The sequence below is a fragment of the Manihot esculenta genome, chromosome 15 (genome assembly GCF_001659605.2).
Source record: "Manihot esculenta cultivar AM560-2 chromosome 15, M.esculenta_v8, whole genome shotgun sequence".
NCBI classification, from domain to species: domain Eukaryota; kingdom Viridiplantae; phylum Streptophyta; class Magnoliopsida; order Malpighiales; family Euphorbiaceae; genus Manihot; species Manihot esculenta.
In genome coordinates, this window is record NC_035175.2 from 9,109,551 (window position 1) to 9,129,532 (window position 19,982).

At 33.9% G+C, this 19,982-nt stretch overlaps 3 protein-coding genes across 5 annotated transcripts; 2 read left to right on the forward strand and 1 right to left on the reverse strand.

Moving 5' to 3' along the window:
* Positions 1–532: 532 nt before the first annotated feature.
* On the reverse strand, positions 533–5,339 carry LOC110600757. The gene is made up of 4 exons (XM_021737621.2): positions 5,035–5,339; positions 4,310–4,941; positions 3,383–3,583; positions 533–844 (listed from the first exon to the last, which is right to left on the reverse strand). Exons 1-4 carry the CDS (start codon positions 5,225–5,227, stop codon positions 800–802), a joined length of 1,071 nt encoding a protein of 356 aa, XP_021593313.1. The 5' UTR covers positions 5,228–5,339; the 3' UTR covers positions 533–799.
* A 1,165-nt stretch (positions 5,340–6,504) lies between these two features.
* On the forward strand, positions 6,505–12,467 carry LOC110601636 (monosaccharide-sensing protein 2). Of its 2 annotated transcripts, none has more exons than XM_043951168.1 (7): positions 6,505–6,523; positions 6,631–6,986; positions 7,236–7,372; positions 7,544–8,110; positions 9,482–10,407; positions 11,244–11,431; positions 11,886–12,467. In XM_043951168.1, exons 3-7 carry the CDS (start codon positions 7,294–7,296, stop codon positions 12,328–12,330), a joined length of 2,205 nt encoding a protein of 734 aa, XP_043807103.1. In that variant the 5' UTR covers positions 6,505–6,523; positions 6,631–6,986; positions 7,236–7,293; the 3' UTR covers positions 12,331–12,467. The 2 variants fall into 2 exon arrangements, with proteins under 2 accessions (XP_043807103.1, XP_043807104.1); XM_043951169.1 differs by having other exon boundaries at positions 6,508–6,523; positions 6,631–6,724.
* A 947-nt stretch (positions 12,468–13,414) lies between these two features.
* Positions 13,415–19,584, forward strand: LOC110601110 (uncharacterized lipoprotein syc1174_c). 2 transcript variants are annotated; one of them, XM_021738124.2, is made up of 9 exons: positions 13,415–13,644; positions 13,725–13,859; positions 13,950–14,066; positions 14,174–14,302; positions 15,034–15,210; positions 16,467–16,607; positions 17,305–17,490; positions 17,708–17,779; positions 19,297–19,584. In XM_021738124.2, the coding sequence occupies exons 1-9, from the start codon at positions 13,447–13,449 to the stop codon at positions 19,444–19,446; spliced, it is 1,305 nt and encodes a 434-aa protein (XP_021593816.2). In that variant the 5' UTR covers positions 13,415–13,446; the 3' UTR covers positions 19,447–19,584. The 2 variants fall into 2 exon arrangements, with proteins under 2 accessions (XP_021593816.2, XP_021593817.1); XM_021738125.2 differs by having other exon boundaries at positions 13,482–13,618.
* The last annotated feature ends 398 nt before the right edge of the window (positions 19,585–19,982 follow it).

The window sequence follows — 19,982 nt, forward strand, 5'->3', positions numbered from 1 at the left end:
CCACCATTTTTGTTTGCGGAGATAACGATGGCATCCTACTTAGTTTGATTGGGTTTCAAACCGAAAAAATTGATTGAATTGAATTAATTTGAAAATTCGATTCGATTTTTAATTTATTTCAGTTCGATTTAATTTTAAATTTTAAAAATTTTAATTATTTTTTAATTTTGATAAAAAAAATTAAAAAAATCGAATTGAATCAATTAGGGATAATAATAATATATTATTTTTAATAATATCGATTTGATTTTGTAAATATTAAAATTTTAATTTTTAATTTATTTAGGTTGATTCGGTTTAAAATCAGTTTAATTTAATTTTAAATTAAACTGACCGAATAATCACCCTAATCCTACTTAATGTTATAAGAGCTAAGTAGGTTAATTTATATTTACGTCCTTCAATTTTAGTTGTTGTTACAATTTGATCACTCACTTTTAATTTGTTATTATAATATTCTTTCTTGGATTTTTGCACTGTTCACATATCTAATACATCTGTGCGTGCCCACATAATAATTTTCATTACAAGGTAAAAGAACTTTGGAATAATTATTCTGAAGTTCCAATTTACATGAATTTGAAATATTCTAATTCGGATAGACAAATGACAAGAACGTAGAACACTTCAAATGTCCATATCCATATTTTAGGCATATGAATATTTTGTCTTCTATAACTGAAAAATCAATATGATGAACGCATATACATTGCAACTCCCTATATTTGGCTTGAACAAGAGTCCGTATCTATGCCAAAATGCTGCAAATTAATCAAGCTAAGTTGAATAGTTATTGCAACTAGACACCCTGTGAAGTTGCAGTTTCTCTTGCTATTGATATTTCCTGCCAAAGGAAAAGGGAATGTCAGCACAAGAACTTTGCTCCCCTTTTCAGCATTATGAATTTGACACAAAAAAGAGAGTGATGGATGACCAAACATGTAACCGAAACTATAATATAAAATAAAAGTTCAACAAATAAATTAACAAAGAAGGACCAACTGTTTGCATCCCATTCAGAGATGCCAGGGAAAAAAGATATCCATGAAATCAAAATTCAGGACATTTAGCTTTCATTCCATCCCAAGATATCTGAGATGAGATACTGACTCACTCATATCCTATACTCTTATAGCTCAATTAACCATAAGCAACCATCCATCCCCAAAAACTCATTCAACAAAACCACCACCACCAGATTTGCAGGTTGCTTGTCAGCCCATCTCCAATGCCCAAATCTTTTTTTTTTAAAAAAGTTTAACATTAGATCATTGATTAAATCTCATCAACCCCTTGGCACTGTATTATCCCAAAACTTCAATCTCGCTAGAACATCATTGAAAATTATCCCACAACGATGAGTTGGAACTTGGAACATTGTTTGGTTAACTCATAGATATGCCTTTATCACCAACAAACTGAGACAACGCAAAAGGGACCTTTCGGCATATGTCAGTAGACTGACAATAAAGAGCAAGGATTTCAAACTCCAACATCATAATTTATTTTGTCAACTTTCATCCTGATATTCATGAGAATTTGACATATCTTGGAGCAAATATTGCTCCTAATTACTCAACTTTGTATGGAACATCAATGTCACAATTAACTTCAATTACAACAGAAAAAACATTGAAGTTCAACTTTCGTTCAATAAGGTCATTCAAGGAGGAATTAAATGCAGCAAGAAAATAGAGGTGGAAACTTGTTGGTTTTAGTTGGAAGACATTAGAGAGAAAGCAGCATAATATATATATATATTTTTGTGAAGGGACTTGACTAGCTAATGGTTCAAGCGAATGCCTAAATTGAACTTGTCAAGAGTTCCTTCTGTTGCAATACAAAATGCTCTGCAAGCCCCTTTTGCTAAAGCATTGCCACGTCCCTGCCCTTTTAACCCCCTTGTAGCCCCCATAAGCAAGATTACAATGTGCCCTTTTAACATCCTTATAATACAATGTTAAGATTAGTCTGCATTAACTTGTTTTAAAGGGTGTGAGGGTATGCAGCAGTACAATTCACAACACCTCCAAAACCATCATGTACAGCCACTGACCATCCTTCAACGAGAGATTTGATGGAGAGAAAAGTGGTTCTTGTTGCCCATGAAATGGATTTATATCCCAAGTCATGTTCCTCTTCCAATGGCAACAAAGACATGGACACCTATATTTTGAAATTTCAAAAGCTAATGGCTAACTTTTAGGAGAAAAACACAGAAATCAACTACCATGTATCCTAGAGAACTAAACTTTAGCATGTAAATACAAGATCAATATTTTCTATTGTAGATTAGGGCAAAGAATGCATGTAAAACACATTAGAGACAAATAAGACACGGTCAATTAAGATAGTTTAGGCATATTCAATATAGAGCGTTGAATGCCCAAGCACAGAAATACGATAAGCTAGTGGTCAAATGAGTGAGAAGGGAAAAAAGGAGACCTAAAATGACGTGGAGGGAAGTAGTATTAGGAAAGTTAAAAATTTTTGACACTGATGTTGAATTGATCTCAAATAAAACTGAATGGGAAAAAATTATTCATGTAGCCAACCTCAACTAATGTGAGAATAAGGCTTCATAGTGGTTGTTGGAGATTACGCCAAAAATTTATGAGAAGAAAGTAAAGAAAAGAAGTTGACATGCAGAATTCCAGATGAAGATGGCCTTCAGACAAAAAGTAGTGCTTAACAAGATTTCCTAATATCAGAAGATTTAAGGCCCTCACTTCAAATTTTGTGTTGTGGAGAAAGAGGGAATATTTATTGGCATGGCCTAAGCAAAATGTCATTGTGGTCTAGCCAACAAAAGTCGAAACCCAATGACAATTAGGAATTTCGTCAGGTACATGAAATAACCACTATCCTCTCTGTTGATATCCTAGCCACCAGATTTTATCTTATGTGACTTTCTCATGTTCTAGTATGGAAAGTAAGATGCTGATTATCAACTCAAGCCCATTCAATGAAAGGGACCTCTTTGCAATCTTATTCTTCTTTTAGGAATATTAGAAATAGAGATTCTAATAAATATCCTCTAAATTTATATTTTATTGGGCTATTTAATACTTTTCCATTTTGTTCCTTTAACAGGAATACAGCCTCCACATTCGTAACCAGTTCTAATTCAATATGATTAACTTGGCAGCAAGAACCTAGAGTTCTGCTTCAATTGGCTCAAACCAACTAAGAAATTTATGCTCCTATGGATGATTTCCTGCTATTAATGAATTTTCCATCATCAACTAATTGATGCAACCCCTACTGCTCCACTAATTACTGATCAATGATTGCTAGAAGTTATATTAATATTGTACAACCAGTGGAGTCTAGCACTTTCTAGAATTGAGAGCAAATAAAAAACTTGATAATATCAACTCGCCTTCAAATTTGCATTGCTTGAGAAGATGCATCTTGAAGTTATAGCAAATGGATGGTTAAAAAGCCATCCTGCCTCACAGAAAGTTTCACCATCTTTGCTTCCTTTTAGTGAACACCACAACTGCTTGGGAAGCAAGATCAGATCACTATCATCTCTGACTAACTTCTGCACACCGTTATCTTTTAATTCTTGAAGGGAGCCCTGGATCAGTCAAGAGAATTTCAGTATATAGTAATCAAAACTGTCATGAAGAAGGATTCATTAAACAAAGTTAACTGAATGCTTATAATAACTTTTGTGTGGTGACCATGACATGTTAGGTGGAGAAGTCAAAGCCAAAACACTTTGCAATATGCACAATCAAGTGCATTATATGATTATTCTTCCAGTGGATTAATAAAAGAACGCTCAAGCATTCCTGGGAAGAAAAAATGAGAAAAGAAATAAATATTTCAAAACTTCAACTACCCCGTCCACACATCATAATTTTCTATTTCCACTTTCTTGCTCTTTCCCTTCTAGTCACGCTGTTGAAACCCCTTGGCAGTTTAGGTTATATAGATAAAAAAAAACACTCATTTCTTCCCAAATGTTATATAGATAAATCACATTTATTTCTACCTTACTGTCCCAAAATTAAAAAATGAAAAAATAAAAAGAAAGAAAGAAAACCAAAATAATAACAATAATACTCTTCAACCCAAGTAAGCCTTAATCCCAATTAGTTGGCTTAAATAAATAATGTTAAAAAAAAAAATCAAACTGCTCGATTGTGATATACATCCTTTGTTTGAAATTAGATAGCCATGGATGAATATCTCAATTAATAACCAAAAATGGATAAATCATGCTGTGCCAAATGAAACATAGCATAACACAGGATATGCCAGGGAAAAATAAGAACAAAACAGAAGCTCCCTCACTCACAGTTTGAGTTGCACAAAAACTGGTAACGCCTCTGGATCCCTCCCAATGTCCTACAACTTGAGAAGCTTCCAAAGCAGCAGTAGAAGCAAATGCAGAATTTAGGATTGCGCATCCACCTAGTTGGTCACCATCTCTAAATGGTCCATACCAGTGCTCAACAAAAACCCTAATATTCTTTAATGTTATCTTTGCATTGTCTATTTGAATAACCTGAATTATTCTCACTCGGGATTCCCTATCTTGAGGATTTATCAAGCAATATTCCAGCTCCAACTGATTCTCAATTGGCCAAACAGCCACGTAGCACCCACTAGATTGATAGGCAAAAGCAGAAACTTTATCATCTGCGCCACCAACGCTCCTCTCATCAATGCTATAACGAGTTGCGGCATCAGCTTCACATCCAACGGTGGGAAGTAATTTGATGTTTTTGTGGATCATATGAAGGTCCTCTGGTCGAGCAAGAGTAGGGCATTGAGTCTGCCAATCAAAAACCTTAACTTCCCATTCTCTAAAAGCTTCAGGCACCGCGGATTCAGGAAGTTCAATTGGGTTTCCTTGAGGAGTGAAGTCAGCTCCAAATCCATCCCATTCACCAGACACATTTCTAGCAAATTCAGACCATCCTGATGCTACAGCAGAGAACACAACAGCACGTGAGAAGAGAAGGTCAGAGATGAAAGATTTTGTATAATGGAAATGGGAAAATGGGTATTAGAACTTACTGGTGGTAGGGGTGGTGGAGACGGTGGTGGACTTGGCGACACAAGAGAAGGGAGTGAGTGGACGTTTATAGTGAAAGTGAACATTTGATTGGAAATTGATGGATTTAGAAGTAGGTCGATGCTTTAAAAATGGTAAAGTTATGGGTATTGGGACTCTGTTTTGTACGATGACACTGTTGCCTGTAACTGCCATTTGCTGCTTGCGCTCTCTCAGAGACAATGAGAATAAATGAGAAGAAGAGGAGCGAGCGGGCACCAACGGTTCTGGATTCTGCTATGGCAATTGCCAAGTCAAAAACGAAAACGAAATAAAGAATAGGGAATATCCTTTTTTTCTTCCTTGGTAATTTACAGATTTAATTTTAATTATATTTACAAATTACAATAAAAATAAATTTAAACTTTAAAAATAAATGAAAAAATTTAAATTTAAATATTTTAATTAAAAAAAATTAAAAATTCAATTATGACAGGGCATAACCCTAATTTCATTACTTTGAGGTTTCATTGGCCAAGAGGCCTACAATAATGCAACACATTGTCCCATTTGTCTTTATGTTCCTTTTTAAGCTTAATCATTCTTTAGATTTTATATGGGTTATTTTTCTTATTAAATTTATTTAAATTAAATTATAAAATAAAACAAAAAAGAAAAAGAAGAAGAAATAATTGATCCATTGAAAGGTTAACAAACACAATCAAGTGGAAATTTGATTTAATGTTATGCCAAACCAAATGTTAATCAAAGCTATCAATAAAGCTGTTAAATCAAAATCACTCTTACATATCATTATAACATGAGTGGGGCTACCCCCAAATAATTGACAATACAAAAAAAGAAATTCTACTTTTCTTAATTATGACATTTTTTTTTTAAAAATATTAATTATATAAAATAATTTACTGCTGAGATTTAATAAAAATTCATAAATCTTTAATAATTAGACAATTTAATCTTTAAGTTTTTATTTTATTAATAAAATAATTTTTTATTCAATTTATCATTAATTAACAGTAAATTAAAAAAAAATCAATTTAAATTTAAGTGATTAAATTATTATAAATATTAAAATTAAAAAAATTAAATTATTATAAAATATTATAATTAAAGAGATTAAATTATTATAACAGGTGAAAAAAAAAAGAGAAAAACACCTTAGAAATGGGTTTGAGAAAGAAGTCCTGAGTTGAAATATAATTTGACTTCCTAACGCCTTCAAATGCTTAAACCTCTTCAGTAATAAACAGTAATGCAAGAAAAAAACAACTTACCAAGATTTAATTTTGATACATGAAAATTTATTTGAAAATATTTAAATTATCAAAATATTTCATTTTCCAGAGTCCATGTTTGTTCCCATATTGGATCTTGAATTGATATCTGTCGTCCTCCCTGGACTCTTCTCCATTATTGCCTTCACTTCTATCTCACGTTTCTTTCTTTTTCTTTCTCATTATTTTTGTTCAAATAAGAGAATCTTCTTCATAAGTCTGTGATTTTCTTCATTAATATACATATAAAAGTTGATGGATTCCCATTCTTGATTTCAAAAACTTAATTGTTTTTTTAAAAACTTTTTTCCATTGGTGATGCAGTAAAGGGTGACTGGTGGTGATAGTGCGTGACATAGTAACTGTAATCCCAGGAGACTGGTGACGTGCCAGCCATGGAGTGAAGGGCAAGGGCCAGGTGTCTTGGTTGCAAAGGCTTTACTTCTGCTTCTCTTTGGCCTTTTCTTCTCTTTACTTTCCTCTCTACCTTCAGAAAAATCCTTTCTTTCCCTCTGTTCATTAAAGATTTTGCATTTCGCTTTCCTGCATATTATATTTCACTACTATCTTTTTGACGCCGAGTGATTGCAATTTGCTGAGACAACAATGGCCCTTTCTTCACCTGATGATACCTGAGAGTACCCATCTGACGGTTCTGCTTTTTTTGCTCCCTCAGCTAGGTTATTAGTAACCACTTGCGTTCTATTGTTGGATTTCGACACCTGGGTTTGCGTTGTTTTGTTTGTGTCATGTATACTGTGTTTTGTTCGATGCACACGTGGGTTTGTTGGTTTGATGCTATTGATCAATTGATCTGTTTTCTCTGCTCAATAGTAAAGGGATCAAACTACTGTAAATTTTCTTTGCTGAAGTAGTTCCTAACTAAAAGTTTGATTATTCGGTCTGTGGTCTGTGATTCTTTCTTTCAGGGTACTTAGTCAGTGGTTATTAGTGCTGAGAGTGTTGAAATCTTGGTTTCTGGAAAAGATGAGTGGAGCTGTGCTTGTGGCTGTAGCTGCTGCGGTTGGTAATCTTTTGCAGGGATGGGATAATGCAACCATCGCAGGTAGATTTCCCCTTTCTTTCATGTAGTCCTTTGTTTCTGTCATGATCTGAAGTGTTTCTATGTATTTATAACGTAGTTGATAAATTCAGTTTGCTCAAATTGACTAGCATTTAGTGCTTTCAAAATTAAAGCATGTGTGTTCATAGGTATAAAGAGTCTCTCTTGTTGCAGGGGCTGTTCTATACATAAAAAAGGAATTTAAGTTGGAAAGTGAACCAACTATAGAAGGGCTAATTGTGGCCATGTCGCTTATTGGAGCCACTTTGATAACTACTTGTTCTGGAGCCATATCAGATTGGCTGGGGCGCCGTCCTATGTTGATAATCTCTTCTGCACTTTATTGTTTGAGTGGTGTTGTGATGTTTTGGTCTCCCAATGTTTATGTTCTACTCTTGGCAAGGCTTTTGGATGGATTTGGTATTGGTTTGGCGGTAACTCTTGTTCCAGTTTACATATCTGAGACTGCACCCCCTGAAATCAGGGGATTATTGAATACTCTTCCTCAGTTCACTGGATCTGGTGGCATGTTTATGTCATACTGTATGGTGTTTGGCATGTCCTTGATGAAGGCACCGAGTTGGCGATTGATGCTTGGGGTTCTTTCTATTCCGTCTCTTGTTTATTTTGCTTTAACTATATTTTACTTGCCCGAGTCTCCAAGGTGGCTTGTCAGTAAAGGAAGAATGCTTGAGGCCAAGAAGGTTTTGCAGAGGCTTCGTGGCAGGGACGATGTATCTGGTTAGCTCTTCTGCTTGGTCTCTTTGGAGTTTACGTGCTTCTTTTGTCTGACACATGAATGTTAATCAAATTTGGGGTTTTGATATTTGAAATTGAATGTTATTCATGTGGTATACCTAATGATCAGTTACACAACCTATAATTGCATCTTAGGTATTCATTGTGGTTAATGTGATTTCTTCAAAATAGAAAACAGTATTGAAAATTCAGTATAAAACTTAAACAGATTCTCTTCTTTTATTTGCTATGCTACTTCAAAAGCTTTTGGGCCTAATGCATTTCTGAATACAGATTGTTTTTTCTTGACTGAAACTTCATTGTTGTTGCTCTAGGTGATCTCGTCATTCACTTGATGATGGATTGATCAAATGCCTTGAAACATGAAGCATGTGTAAATCACGATCTGATAGTATGGTGAAAATATTCATGTAGTTGACCCAACTGATTTGGAACCAAGGCTTTAGTTTTGCAACACAAATTATGCTCTTTATATTTTCTATATCTTTTTTCTCTAGTAGAGAAAAAATTTCCAAACCTTGAAGGAAACTTTGTGTACTTGGTACTTTAGTTAGTGGAGCAGTGGATCCATGCAGCTTACTTTCCAAAGCTTTCAACATGATGTTCACATTCAAAGTTAACAGTTATTTTGGATGGACTTCTCATTGAGGAATAATTGAAACACTGATTAAAGTTTGTGATTCAAAACTGATAAAATTATAAGAACAAGATATAAATGTAAAATTCAATAGGTTTGTTTGTTTGTCATCAAGCAAAAGATTTTTTTTTTCTTTTTCTCCAGGAATGTATAATTATATTTTGAGTTATCAAACCACCCATCCATGATATAGTAGTAAACTTGGTCAAAACAGTATTGAGGTAATCATAAAGGAGAATATCAGATATTAAAGTGATACAAAAATATATCACAGCCAAGGAAATGAAGCAACAACCCGTCACAGTAAAGGAAGGGAAAGGCTGGTGGAAGAAAGGGTGGGGGGGGGGGGGGGGGGAGGAGGGCCCTGCCTACCTTTCCTTTGTCATGAGTATCTGTGTCTATCTTATATTTGGCTGCTCTCAATAACCAGGCTGTGTACTCATGTGTGACATTATGTTTCTGCTTTTATATTTTAAGTTATAGAAACTTGTCCAGAAGATCTGGAAATGCAAGTGAAATGTTTATTTGTTTTATCCTGTTGAGATGGCTCTTTGTTTTTCCCCCTTTTTTTCTGTTAGACCTACAGTAACATTCTGATTATTCTGCATTAGAAAAATTTGGAGAAGTACTTTCTGCTCATTTTTGGCTTGGTATTGATAACACTTTATAATAAACAAGCATCGTGTGGGTGATACTGATCTTGTTCAGATGAACAGGTGAGATGGCTTTATTGGTTGAAGGACTTGATGTTGGGGGTGAAACATCAATAGAAGAGTACATAATTGGCCCAGCCAATGATGTCACTGATGACCAAGACGTATCTGCAGACAAAGATCATATCAAGTTATATGGCCCTGGACAAGGTCTCAGCTGGGTTGCCAAACCTGTCACTGGGAGCACTGTTGGTCTTGTGTCTCGGGGTGGAAGCATGGCAAACCAGAGTGTGCCTCTCATGGATCCTGTTGTCACCCTCTTTGGTAGTGTACATGAAAAGCTCCCAGAGATGGGAAGCATGAGAAGTATGCTTTTTCCACACTTTGGCAGCATGTTCAGTGTGGGAGGGAATCAAGCTAGAAATGAAGAGTGGGATGAGGAAAACCCAACCAGAGAGGGTGACGATTATCCATCTGATGCTGGTGGTGATGATTCTGATGATAATTTGCAGAGTCCGTTGATCTCACGTCAGACAACGAGCATGGAACCACCTGCCCATGGAAGCGTTTCAAGCATGAGGCATGGCAGTTTGATGCAAGGAAATGCTGGAGAGCCGGTTGGCACTGAGATTGGTGGTGGTTGGCAATTAGCATGGAAATGGTCTGAGAGAGAAGGCCAAGAGGGGAAAAAGGAAGGAGGCTTTAAAAGAATTTATTTGCATCAAGAGGGTGTCCCTGGTTCTCGTCGTGGATCTCTGGTTTCTATGCATGGTGGTGACGCCCCTGCAGAGAGTGAATTCCTCCAGGCTGCTGCATTGGTTAGCCAACCAGCTCTTTATTCCAAGGAGCTTGTGAATCATCATCCAATTGGACCAGCTATGGTTCACCCATCTGAAACTATGGCTAAAGGGCCTAGTTGGGGGGATCTCTTTGAGCCTGGAGTCAAGCATGCATTGGCTGTTGGGGTTGCAATCCAAATACTTCAGCAGGTGACAAATAAAATCTGCATTCTGCTTGATTTTGCTCTGTTAAAGCTATAACAATGGTTGCCGGCTAAACTTTGTAATTTATTTCAGTTTCACTTGATGTTACCTTTCTTCATGTTTTGTCATTTTTGATATGAAATGGATTCGGTACAAGATGCTCAATAACTTAATAAATATTGTGCTCATAATGACTGGTGATTTGTTTCCTTTCTTCTAGATTGTTAAGAACTTGATGAATATATGCTTGTGCTTGTTGACAATTTAAACACTATGATATCTAGTACTGGGGAATAAAAACAACAGATGCTAGTCGTGATCAACAAATTGTGACATTGATTTTAAGGAAGATTTCAAGGTTATGTGGGTATAAATGCTCAGAAGTTGGATTGCTTCTACCTGTTCAATTGGATCCATATTTTATTATATGTATTTCCCTTATCGTTTCAGGACCATAGAAGCTTAGTTGCCATTTTAAATTTCTCTTCTTGGGATTTTATGTTTTGTGCATGCAGCACTTGATCCATTGATCAAACAATATATTTCTTCTAGCATATGTTCCTTCATCCTTGCTTTCTAAAGAAAATTTCTGATCTTTATAGCAGTCTAGTGCAAACCAAATTGATTTGACATTCTTAAACCATCATCAATATCTTTCCATATCTTCAGGAAAGTTGTATACTGAAGTTTGGGGTATGCTTAATTTTTATATACATATTTTTGTTGATCTGGCTCCCACTGGGCTTAATTTGTTAATTTTGGTAATGTATAGTGTTTCAAGATTCTGTTTATGATTTTATAATTTGTTTCTAAAGAAATTATCAATATATGTCTCTATGCAGTTCTCTGGCATAAATGGGGTTCTCTACTACACTCCTCAAATTCTTGAGCAGGCAGGTGTGGGTGTTCTTCTTTCACACATGGGGCTTAGTTCAGCTTCTGCATCTCTGCTTATTAGTGCAATTACAACATTGTTAATGCTCCCTTGTATAGCTGTTGCCATGAGGCTTATGGATATCTCTGGAAGAAGGTATTTCAACTTTTGCCTTTTGCCCTTAAAAATATTCCCTATTTGTTAACATTAACCCCTACTATAACAAGATTCAATCCAGTCATTATGTGTTTCATGCACACGCACACGTGCATGCAAACACATCCTTACACGGGCAAGAAGGGGGGGGGGGGGGGGGTGTGCCGGGGTTGGGGGAATTGCCCCCTCTCTTTTTATGAGAATAATATGTCAGTACCAATGAAAATGTTAAAAGTTAAAATTTTACCTACAGAAATTTAATATTTTGCCCCATGGATATTTTAGTTTTTGTGCTCTGTGTACTTGAAAAACCAATTTCTTTTATTTTTGAATCATGAACATTGAAAGAGAAACAAAGCTAGTCTGGTAACAAACTGGGATTCACTGTAAATTTTACCTCCCTTGCATATGTTGTCTTCATTTCTGATTCTTAATCACTTTGTCATGTTTGCAGGACTTTGTTGCTTTCCACAATTCCCATCTTGATAGTCTCTCTCGTCGTCCTAGTCATTGGAAGCGCAGTGAATCTAGGCAGTGTTGTGAATGCATCTATCTCCACTGCTAGTGTTATAATCTACTTTTGTTTCTTTGTCATGGGATTTGGGCCAATTCCCAACATCCTCTGTGCAGAAATATTCCCCACTCGTGTTCGCGGCCTCTGCATTGCTATATGCGCACTCACATTTTGGATCGGCGACATAATTGTTACCTATACACTTCCAGTTATGCTCAAATCTATTGGTCTTGCTGGTGTTTTCGGGCTGTATGCTGTTGTGTGCATCATCTCTCTGGTATTTGTGTTCTTGAGAGTTCCAGAAACTAAGGGCATGCCCCTTGAAGTAATAACCGAGTTCTTCTCTGTCGGCGCGAAGCAGGCTGCAGCCGCGAAGAACAACTGAATCTTGTTGCCTTGCAATGAGAAGTTTTGATTTTTTTTTGGTTAATTTGTTTCATTTGTAATTTCTCTTATGTGTGAGAATCCATAATCTATATTCTTGTAGAAAGAAAATTTATGTATGTTTTAGTTTTGTTGGTTTATTTTGTGTGACATTTTGAGTTTTTATTTTTAATTTGCATGAGAAATACAAGGGTTAATTAATTTAATGAGTTTTACAATTTTTTTTTTTAAAATAGAAATTTCTATGATTACTTGATTTAAAACAAAGTAACATTACTTTATTTCAAAACTAAATTAAATTTTATAAAAATTTTATATTTTTTATTATAAATTTACATAACGTGGTTTTTGTTTTTTAAAAATAAAATTTTACAAAAATATGTTAAATTATAAAAAAAATGATATTTTAAAAATATAAAAGTATTTTTATACAAATTAATATAATAAAAATTATACTAAATTAATAACATTATTATTAATTAAAAAATATTTTATTTTATTATTTATGAAAAGATATAATTACCTTTGTATTTTAAAATATTAATTTTTATATATTTAAAAAGTAATCATTTTTTATTAATTTAATAATTTTTCATAAAATAACCACTTTACTGAAATATATATTATAGTATAAATTTATAAAATTTATAATATAAATATCATAGATCTTAATGTTTATGTTTTAAAAATTATTGTTTAGTTAATTTATTAACTTTAAAAAATATATTAATTAATTTTTCTATTAATTTTAATTATTAATTATTATAAAAAAATTTAAATTAAATTATTAATTAATATGTATTTTTTATTAAAATACGAATCAACTGTTTTATATTACATTAATTTAATAGTAAAATATTTAATAATTAAAATTAATAAAAAATTAATTAATAGATACTTTTAAAATTTTTATAAATATATTTACGTATTTTTTAAAATTGAAAAAATCATTAATGAGTTTACTGAATAATAAGTTTTATTTTTTAAAAAAATATTCTATTTATTTTTTTTAAAAAATTATTGGTTAAAAAATTAAATTAAAATATAAAGATTTATGCAATTTACCAAATAAAATAATAATTATTTTATTTTGAATCACTTTTTTCTTATTATAAAAATGTCTACCTGCAAAACCCAATTATCTGTTGAGAAGGAAGAAAGACGCGCGGCCACGAGCAAAGAGCAAGCTTACCCGAAAATGGCAATGACAGCATTCCAATTCCATCATTGCCGTCCATTTCTTCCATCATCCACCAAATCACAGCCGTCCGCTTCACCGAGGGTTTCCTGTATGGCTTCTCACCTCTCAGCCAAGGTCGCTTCACTTACTTCACGACTCTCTATCCGTCTTCAGTTCTGTAATCTCAGTTCTCTTTTTTCCTTTTTTGGTTTCAGTGCAGGAGGGACTACACTAGCGTCATGATAGTTCCCACCGGAGTTGGTGCCTCCATCGGTGGATTCGCCGGTGATGCTTTACCGGTTGCTCGTGCTTTGTCATCAGTCGTAGATTGCCTCATCACTCATCCTAATGTATGTTCTTTGCTTCTTAGCTCAACCATTGTTAGGCCATGGTTACACATGGGCTCAGGCCCATAACATTTTTCCTCTGCGAACATATAGGTGCTTAATGCTGCCATGCTTTACTGGCCTATGCAAAATGTACTATATGTTGAAGGTTATGCTCTTGACCGTTTTGCAGAAGGTTCGTGGGCTCTTCACCCTGTTCACCGAAATAAGGTGAGAGTTCCCGTATTTATGTCTTTTACTTGGGGCATTGTTTAAATCATGTAGTTGTATTTTTTATGCATTGCGGTGGAGCAAATTGTTGATTAATGTTATCATAGGTGGGATTGGTGCTTGATAATGGTATAGAGGAGGAGCTTCGAATTCGCCATTTGCAAGCTGCTGATGCAACCAGGGCATCCCTTGGATTGCCTGTTGTGGAGTATGTCGTCACTGACACTCCATTAGAGGTACCACTGATCTCAAACAGAAATATCTTTATATTCCCCCTACCAACAAATGATAGACTTACTTTCTTTGTTTATCCATCCTAAATTATAGGCCGCTTTTCTTTTTGGAAAACAAAAAAACTAGTTTATTTATTAACTTTCTAATATGCACCTACAATTTGTTAGTTCCATAATTTAGCAATATAAATTATTTAATTTACAATAAAACAATATGAGTGGAGAGTATATTAGAAAAAGACTATACAAAGTTTATTGCTGAATTATATTAACTTTCTTTCTTAATAGTAAGCTTATCTTTGTTTAAATTTGCTGTTTAGGGCCAATATTATTAAAAGGATTGATGAAGTTGAATGCTAGTTTGGGGCATTTAGTATCAGCTATCACTTTATAGCACCAAACATGCATGCCCAACGAGATTACATTCTGTCTTATGCGAGCTTATTCTAAAGCCTTTTCCATTCACGATTGTACAATTTTGATGCTGTTCACAAATACTCCAGATGTTATTTGTCCAACTGATAACATTTAAGTATTGATGTATAGGCACTTTACTATTTACTAAATCTATTTATGCTTTCACTGTAGAAGGGCAACTTTAGCCTGATTTACTTCTCTAAAGAAGACAGCCTTTTTTTCAGAGAAAGGTTTTTGAGCTGTTTTTAAATGTATTTAATCTTTGAGCTTAACAAAAAGAAATTAACATGAATTTTCTTTTACCTATGTCAACACAGGTGGCAAAGTGGGTTGATCCAAAGAGTGGGCAATCAACTGGCAGGATTAAGCATCCTGATTCACTCTTAAGAGCTGTGCAGACTTTAATTGACCGTTCTCAAGTGAATGCTATTGCTGTTGTTGCACGCTTTCCAGATGATGACCTTGACAATGTTGATGATTATAGACAGGGGATGGTATGGCATTGTTCTTAACTTCACCATATAACCACACAGTTTGAATACATTGACTCCATGCAGGGAAAGGTTTCCAAAAATATTTTGACAAAATTTTCTTGGAAGACCTTTCATTATGCCCATTTTTGCTCTGACTGCCTGTATGCCAAGTGTTTTCTAATTGTTCATAGAATGTATGCAAGCAGTAAATTGGGACAAGAAAACATGCCATGGTTGCTTCTGTATTGCTTCATCATTCTAATTTTTCTTTGTCTACTGTGTAAATTCTCAAGCCTCACATGGCAATGGTAGTTTTCAGTCATCAACCGAAGGTCTGGATTATTGCCTTGGCTTTACCTGATTCCTTTTACTGTTTGGCTTTCAGAAAGCATATGGAAGCTGACAGTGGTATACATATTGGCATTCTAGTCCTTTAATAGTCATCTATAGAAGGTCTTATACCCCCTGTTTGGAAACTAGAAGTTTTAACAATTCAATTCAATTGGTTCATTTTTTGTCAATTCTCATGTTTGGAAACCTAATAGGTAAAAGAATTTATTTCTTTTCAGCCTTTTTTTTTTAAAAAGAAAAGAATCATTTAAAAAGAAATAGAAAACCGTATTAAAAAAAAAAAAGAATGTGCAAGAATTGAATAGAATTCTTTCCTTAGAAATGTTTTTTTTTTAATGAGGCTTTGAATTTGACAGTGTATAGATTTTATTTAATTGAGTAGGATTATGAATTTATACTAGATTTATAAATGTGAAAGAAAAACCCTCATTTGTATGTCAAATTGAAGTTATCAATAAAGAGGTGTCATTTGAAATCTATTTTGAATGAGTTCTCAACCACATCTATAAAATTAGTTTGTTCATGAATCCAAGTAAATATTGAGTTAACTTTCAGTCAAATAACTTAAAAACTAAAATCAAGTCAAAACCTTTTGTTTCAAATTATTATATCAGAACACAGCTTTTTGTTTTAGTTATTATCTTGGCTAGTATAAATTTAAAACATATGTGTGTAGCCATGGCTGTCAAATATTTCTCTTCCTTTGATTGTATTATGATTGATCTGTACATACTTGCTTCCGTACCCAGAGCACGGGAAGTTTTATGGATCCTGGCTTGCAGTTTCTATTCTTTATGTACCCTTAGTTACGCATTCTGTATTCAACTAAAATAAATAATTTGACATCGGGATCAGGTGCCTCCAAAATGTTGTAAGCATTCACCTTATTGTTATTTTTATTTTCACTTTATTTTTTTTTTCTGCAGGGAATAGATGTATTGGCAGGAGTGGAAGCAGTTATAAGCCATCTTGTGGTAAAGGAATTCCAGATTCCTTGTGCACATGCTCCTGCAACGCGACCTCTTCCCATGACTCTGTCTCTTTGTCCTAAATCAGCTGCTGAGGAGGTTTGTGAAATTAACAAAACTGGAATGGCAACTGAAAATTGCTGTGTGTGTGACTGCATCAATGCTGGGTTGCATGTATTCATTTAGGTTACTGCTGGAGTTGATGAGCATAGCCAAAAGAGGCCATAATATAATCTAACACAGATCCTTCACCCTATCTCTTTATTCTAGAAAAGGAAGACTTTTCAAATTGTTGTTTGCTGAAAGTAATTCCTGGAGGAGAGATCTGAAAAATTGTTACTTTTGTTCCAATTACTGAAGAGCGATGCCAAGTGCCAAGTGCCAACCCTTCGTTGTAAACAAGTTTGACCTATTCAAAACATTGGAAGTGTCTCTTATTTTTCTCATTGCATTTTATGGGATTTCTTACTTTCAACATTCCATATTGCAATTTACCAATATTATGAACATTAAGATCCGCAACATCATTTAACCATGTGAAGACCTTATTTTCCTGGTATTCCAGTTGAAAAAGATCAAGCCTAATTGGAAGAATAGAGGTTCATGATAAAACTAGGCAATAAATGCATACTAAATAGATATGTACATCAGATTACACTATCATTATATGAGTGGAACACTAGCCAAAAATCATAAATCTTTCACTTATATTACCTCTATACCATATCTAATCTTCTGCATTTTGATATTTTGATCCCCTCCCTCACATGCATTTTTATTTTTAAGTCCTCAACAGATTGGATACACTTTCTTGCCGTGTGTGCTTGCTGGGCTAAGCAGAGCACCACAATATTTGGTAAAGGACTCCCATTACTCAGAGAAGGGTTGCTTATTTGCTAGTGATGTTGATAGTGTTCTTCTTCCGGTAGATGCTTGTGGTGGAGATGGTGCTCTTGCATTTGCAAGAAGTAAACAAAACAAGGTAGAAATCAGAAGCATGGCCCTAGTTATAATTTTCTTTCCTTGCATAGAATTCCTGGTAAATTTGTGATTTCATGTAAAAGGCCAATCTGTATAATAGCAATATTTGGCTTCTTACCGCCACTTTGTATAGCTTCCTGTCTCCATAATTCAGACCATGTGTTGTTTGTATTTTTCTGTTGAATTCTTACAATTGAAACAATTGTTTTCCTTTTCAGCCCCTTATAATTACTGTGGAGGAGAATGAAACAGTTCTCAACAGTACACCAGATAAACTTGGCATTAACACGGTAAGGTTTAATTTATGGTTTTTGGAATTATTTTAAACTTCTCTCTTGTCAATAGTCTTTTTTTTTCCCTGGTGCCTTTGCCTTGTGGTCCTTACTTATGGATCTAGTTATGGGATGGTGAACAGGAAAGTCCAGATAATGACCCTTGCCTGAGTTTTTCTAGGTTGTTTTTCTACCTTGTGTATCTATGATTGCTAGATAGGGCTTAAGAAGAGAGAATGTGACAATCTCTAAGAAATCTGAGATTTCTGTAGAAACTAATGCTTACATTTAACATTGAAACATAGCAAAATGCAATATAAAAATCTGTAAAACTGCTCCTAAACGTTCTCCTAAGTCTTAGGATCCGTATTTGACACATGTTCTTAAGTCTTAGGAATAGGATCCATAGTTGACTCAACTGATACAACATTGAAAATAATGGGGTAATTTATAACAAAGTCTCGGAGGTTTAGTAAACCTATAATTTAGTCCCTATCATTTTATTACTAAATAATTTAGTCTCTAATAGTCATTCTATTAAAATTCGCTGTTAAACCAAATAATTTAGTCCTTTATATTTCACTTTTTACAACAGTTTAATTCTTTTAACTTTAATAATTTATAACAATTTAGTCCTTATAATTTTAATATTTGTAATAATTTAATCTTTTTAATTTGAGTCGACTTTTTCAATTAACAGTTGATTGACGATAAAGTTAATAGAATGACTATTTTGTTAATAAAATAAAAATTTAAGGACTAAATTGTTTACTATTAAATAAGTAAGGACTAAGTTGTGGATTTTACTAAACTTCAGGGACTATAATGTAAATTACCCAAAATAATAAACATTATTGTACTAGTAGTAATTTAACATTGACACTATGTTTGAAAGGAAGTTTTCAAGGGTCAGACATGATTCTTGAAAGTAATAGGTTACTTGGGTATCTTGTTGCAAAACAAGATTTTTTAGTGGATTGATGAGGTTTTGCCACTTGTCATTATTATTACCTCTAAAAAACTTCCATACACAACACAACTAAACTTCTTAGGATCATTTGTGAACCTTTTATGAACTTGACCCATGAACGGATCAGCCTTTGTAAGATGCCTAACATCAATCCTCAGTCTCCAAAATGTGCTTGTCTGCAAGTGCAAAACAGGGATGGCAAGCTGCCAAGAAATTGGCATCAACCCATGAAGCATTTGTTGGGAAATACCTTCATGGTGGATGCTGCTTGCTGTCTAGAACTGTCTGTATCTCCCCATTGAAACCCCATGGGAGGGTATAAAACACTCCTTGCATAGAACCAACAAATTTCTTCAAATTTTGAGACATGAAAGACAAGATAGATATTGGAAGTAGAGGTAGGTCAAGTAATAAGCAACTAAACCAATTTGTTAAGTACATGAAATCTAAATTTAGAGTGGCCCATGTTCAGAGATTTACTACACAACTAACGTTAGGCTTTCAGTAGTAAAATTGCAGATCAGTTTCACAGTCAAAACTAAACAAAATGAGATCTCTCATGCAGGTAATGGTTGCAAACTACTGGGAAGCAATTGGTGTTATTGCAGCTCATAAGGCAGGGATAGATCCACAATCTCTCCGAAGAAATAGAATTGGCAACATCCCATGCGCTTCCTATGCACCAACTAACGGGTTCTCACTTTCGAGTGTCTGATCCAGAGCATGACACGGCATTAGTTAGTTCTTTTTTACATGCTAACATTCTCTGATTCATGACAACTAGATTCCAGAGCATCTATATCTATATAATATCATAAAACTGAACTTTAAAAAAAGTTAACCCATTCATTTCGCAAGTGATATCTTATAATATATTTCTATTATTTAAATTATATTTTTATCATATTATATATATATATTATCATTAGACTTCTTAATTTTTTTTTTTAATCTTTAGCATAAAATAGTAAAGAAAATTAAGGATTTAATATGTAATTTATGTGCACGCCCTTCTATTTTTATCTACACATTTCACTGGATTATATGTATATTCGCATATTCTTGTAACAATTTGACAATGAAAAATTATATAAAATTTTTCAATATTAAATTAAAATGTGTTATTATTAGATAAAATTTTCAAACTATAGCTAATATCATTTAATTATAACTATTTTTTTCTCCTGTGAAATCATAAATTTAAACTGTAGTTACATTATAATCTTATATATTTATAATTTAGAAAATTTA

Coding starts and splice junctions, on each gene's coding strand:
- LOC110600757 (XM_021737621.2), bottom strand. CDS start 5,227: ATGGCAGTTACAGGCAACAGTGTCATCGTACAAAACAGAGTCCCAATA. Junction 4,942..5,034: donor CTCCACCACCCCTACCACCA/GTAAGTTCTAAT, acceptor TCTCTGCTGTAG/CATCAGGATGGTCTGAATTT. Junction 845..3,382: donor CAAGCAATGCAAATTTGAAG/GCGAGTTGATAT, acceptor TTCCTTTGGCAG/GAAATATCAATAGCAAGAGA.
- LOC110601636 (XM_043951168.1), top strand. CDS start 7,294: ATGAGTGGAGCTGTGCTTGTGGCTGTAGCTGCTGCGGTTGGTAATCTT. Junction 10,408..11,243: donor CAATCCAAATACTTCAGCAG/GTGACAAATAAA, acceptor GTCTCTATGCAG/TTCTCTGGCATAAATGGGGT. Junction 11,432..11,885: donor ATGGATATCTCTGGAAGAAG/GTATTTCAACTT, acceptor TCATGTTTGCAG/GACTTTGTTGCTTTCCACAA.
- LOC110601110 (XM_021738124.2), top strand. CDS start 13,447: ATGTCTACCTGCAAAACCCAATTATCTGTTGAGAAGGAAGAAAGACGC. Junction 13,860..13,949: donor GCCTCATCACTCATCCTAAT/GTATGTTCTTTG, acceptor GCGAACATATAG/GTGCTTAATGCTGCCATGCT. Junction 17,491..17,707: donor CAAGAAGTAAACAAAACAAG/GTAGAAATCAGA, acceptor TTTCCTTTTCAG/CCCCTTATAATTACTGTGGA.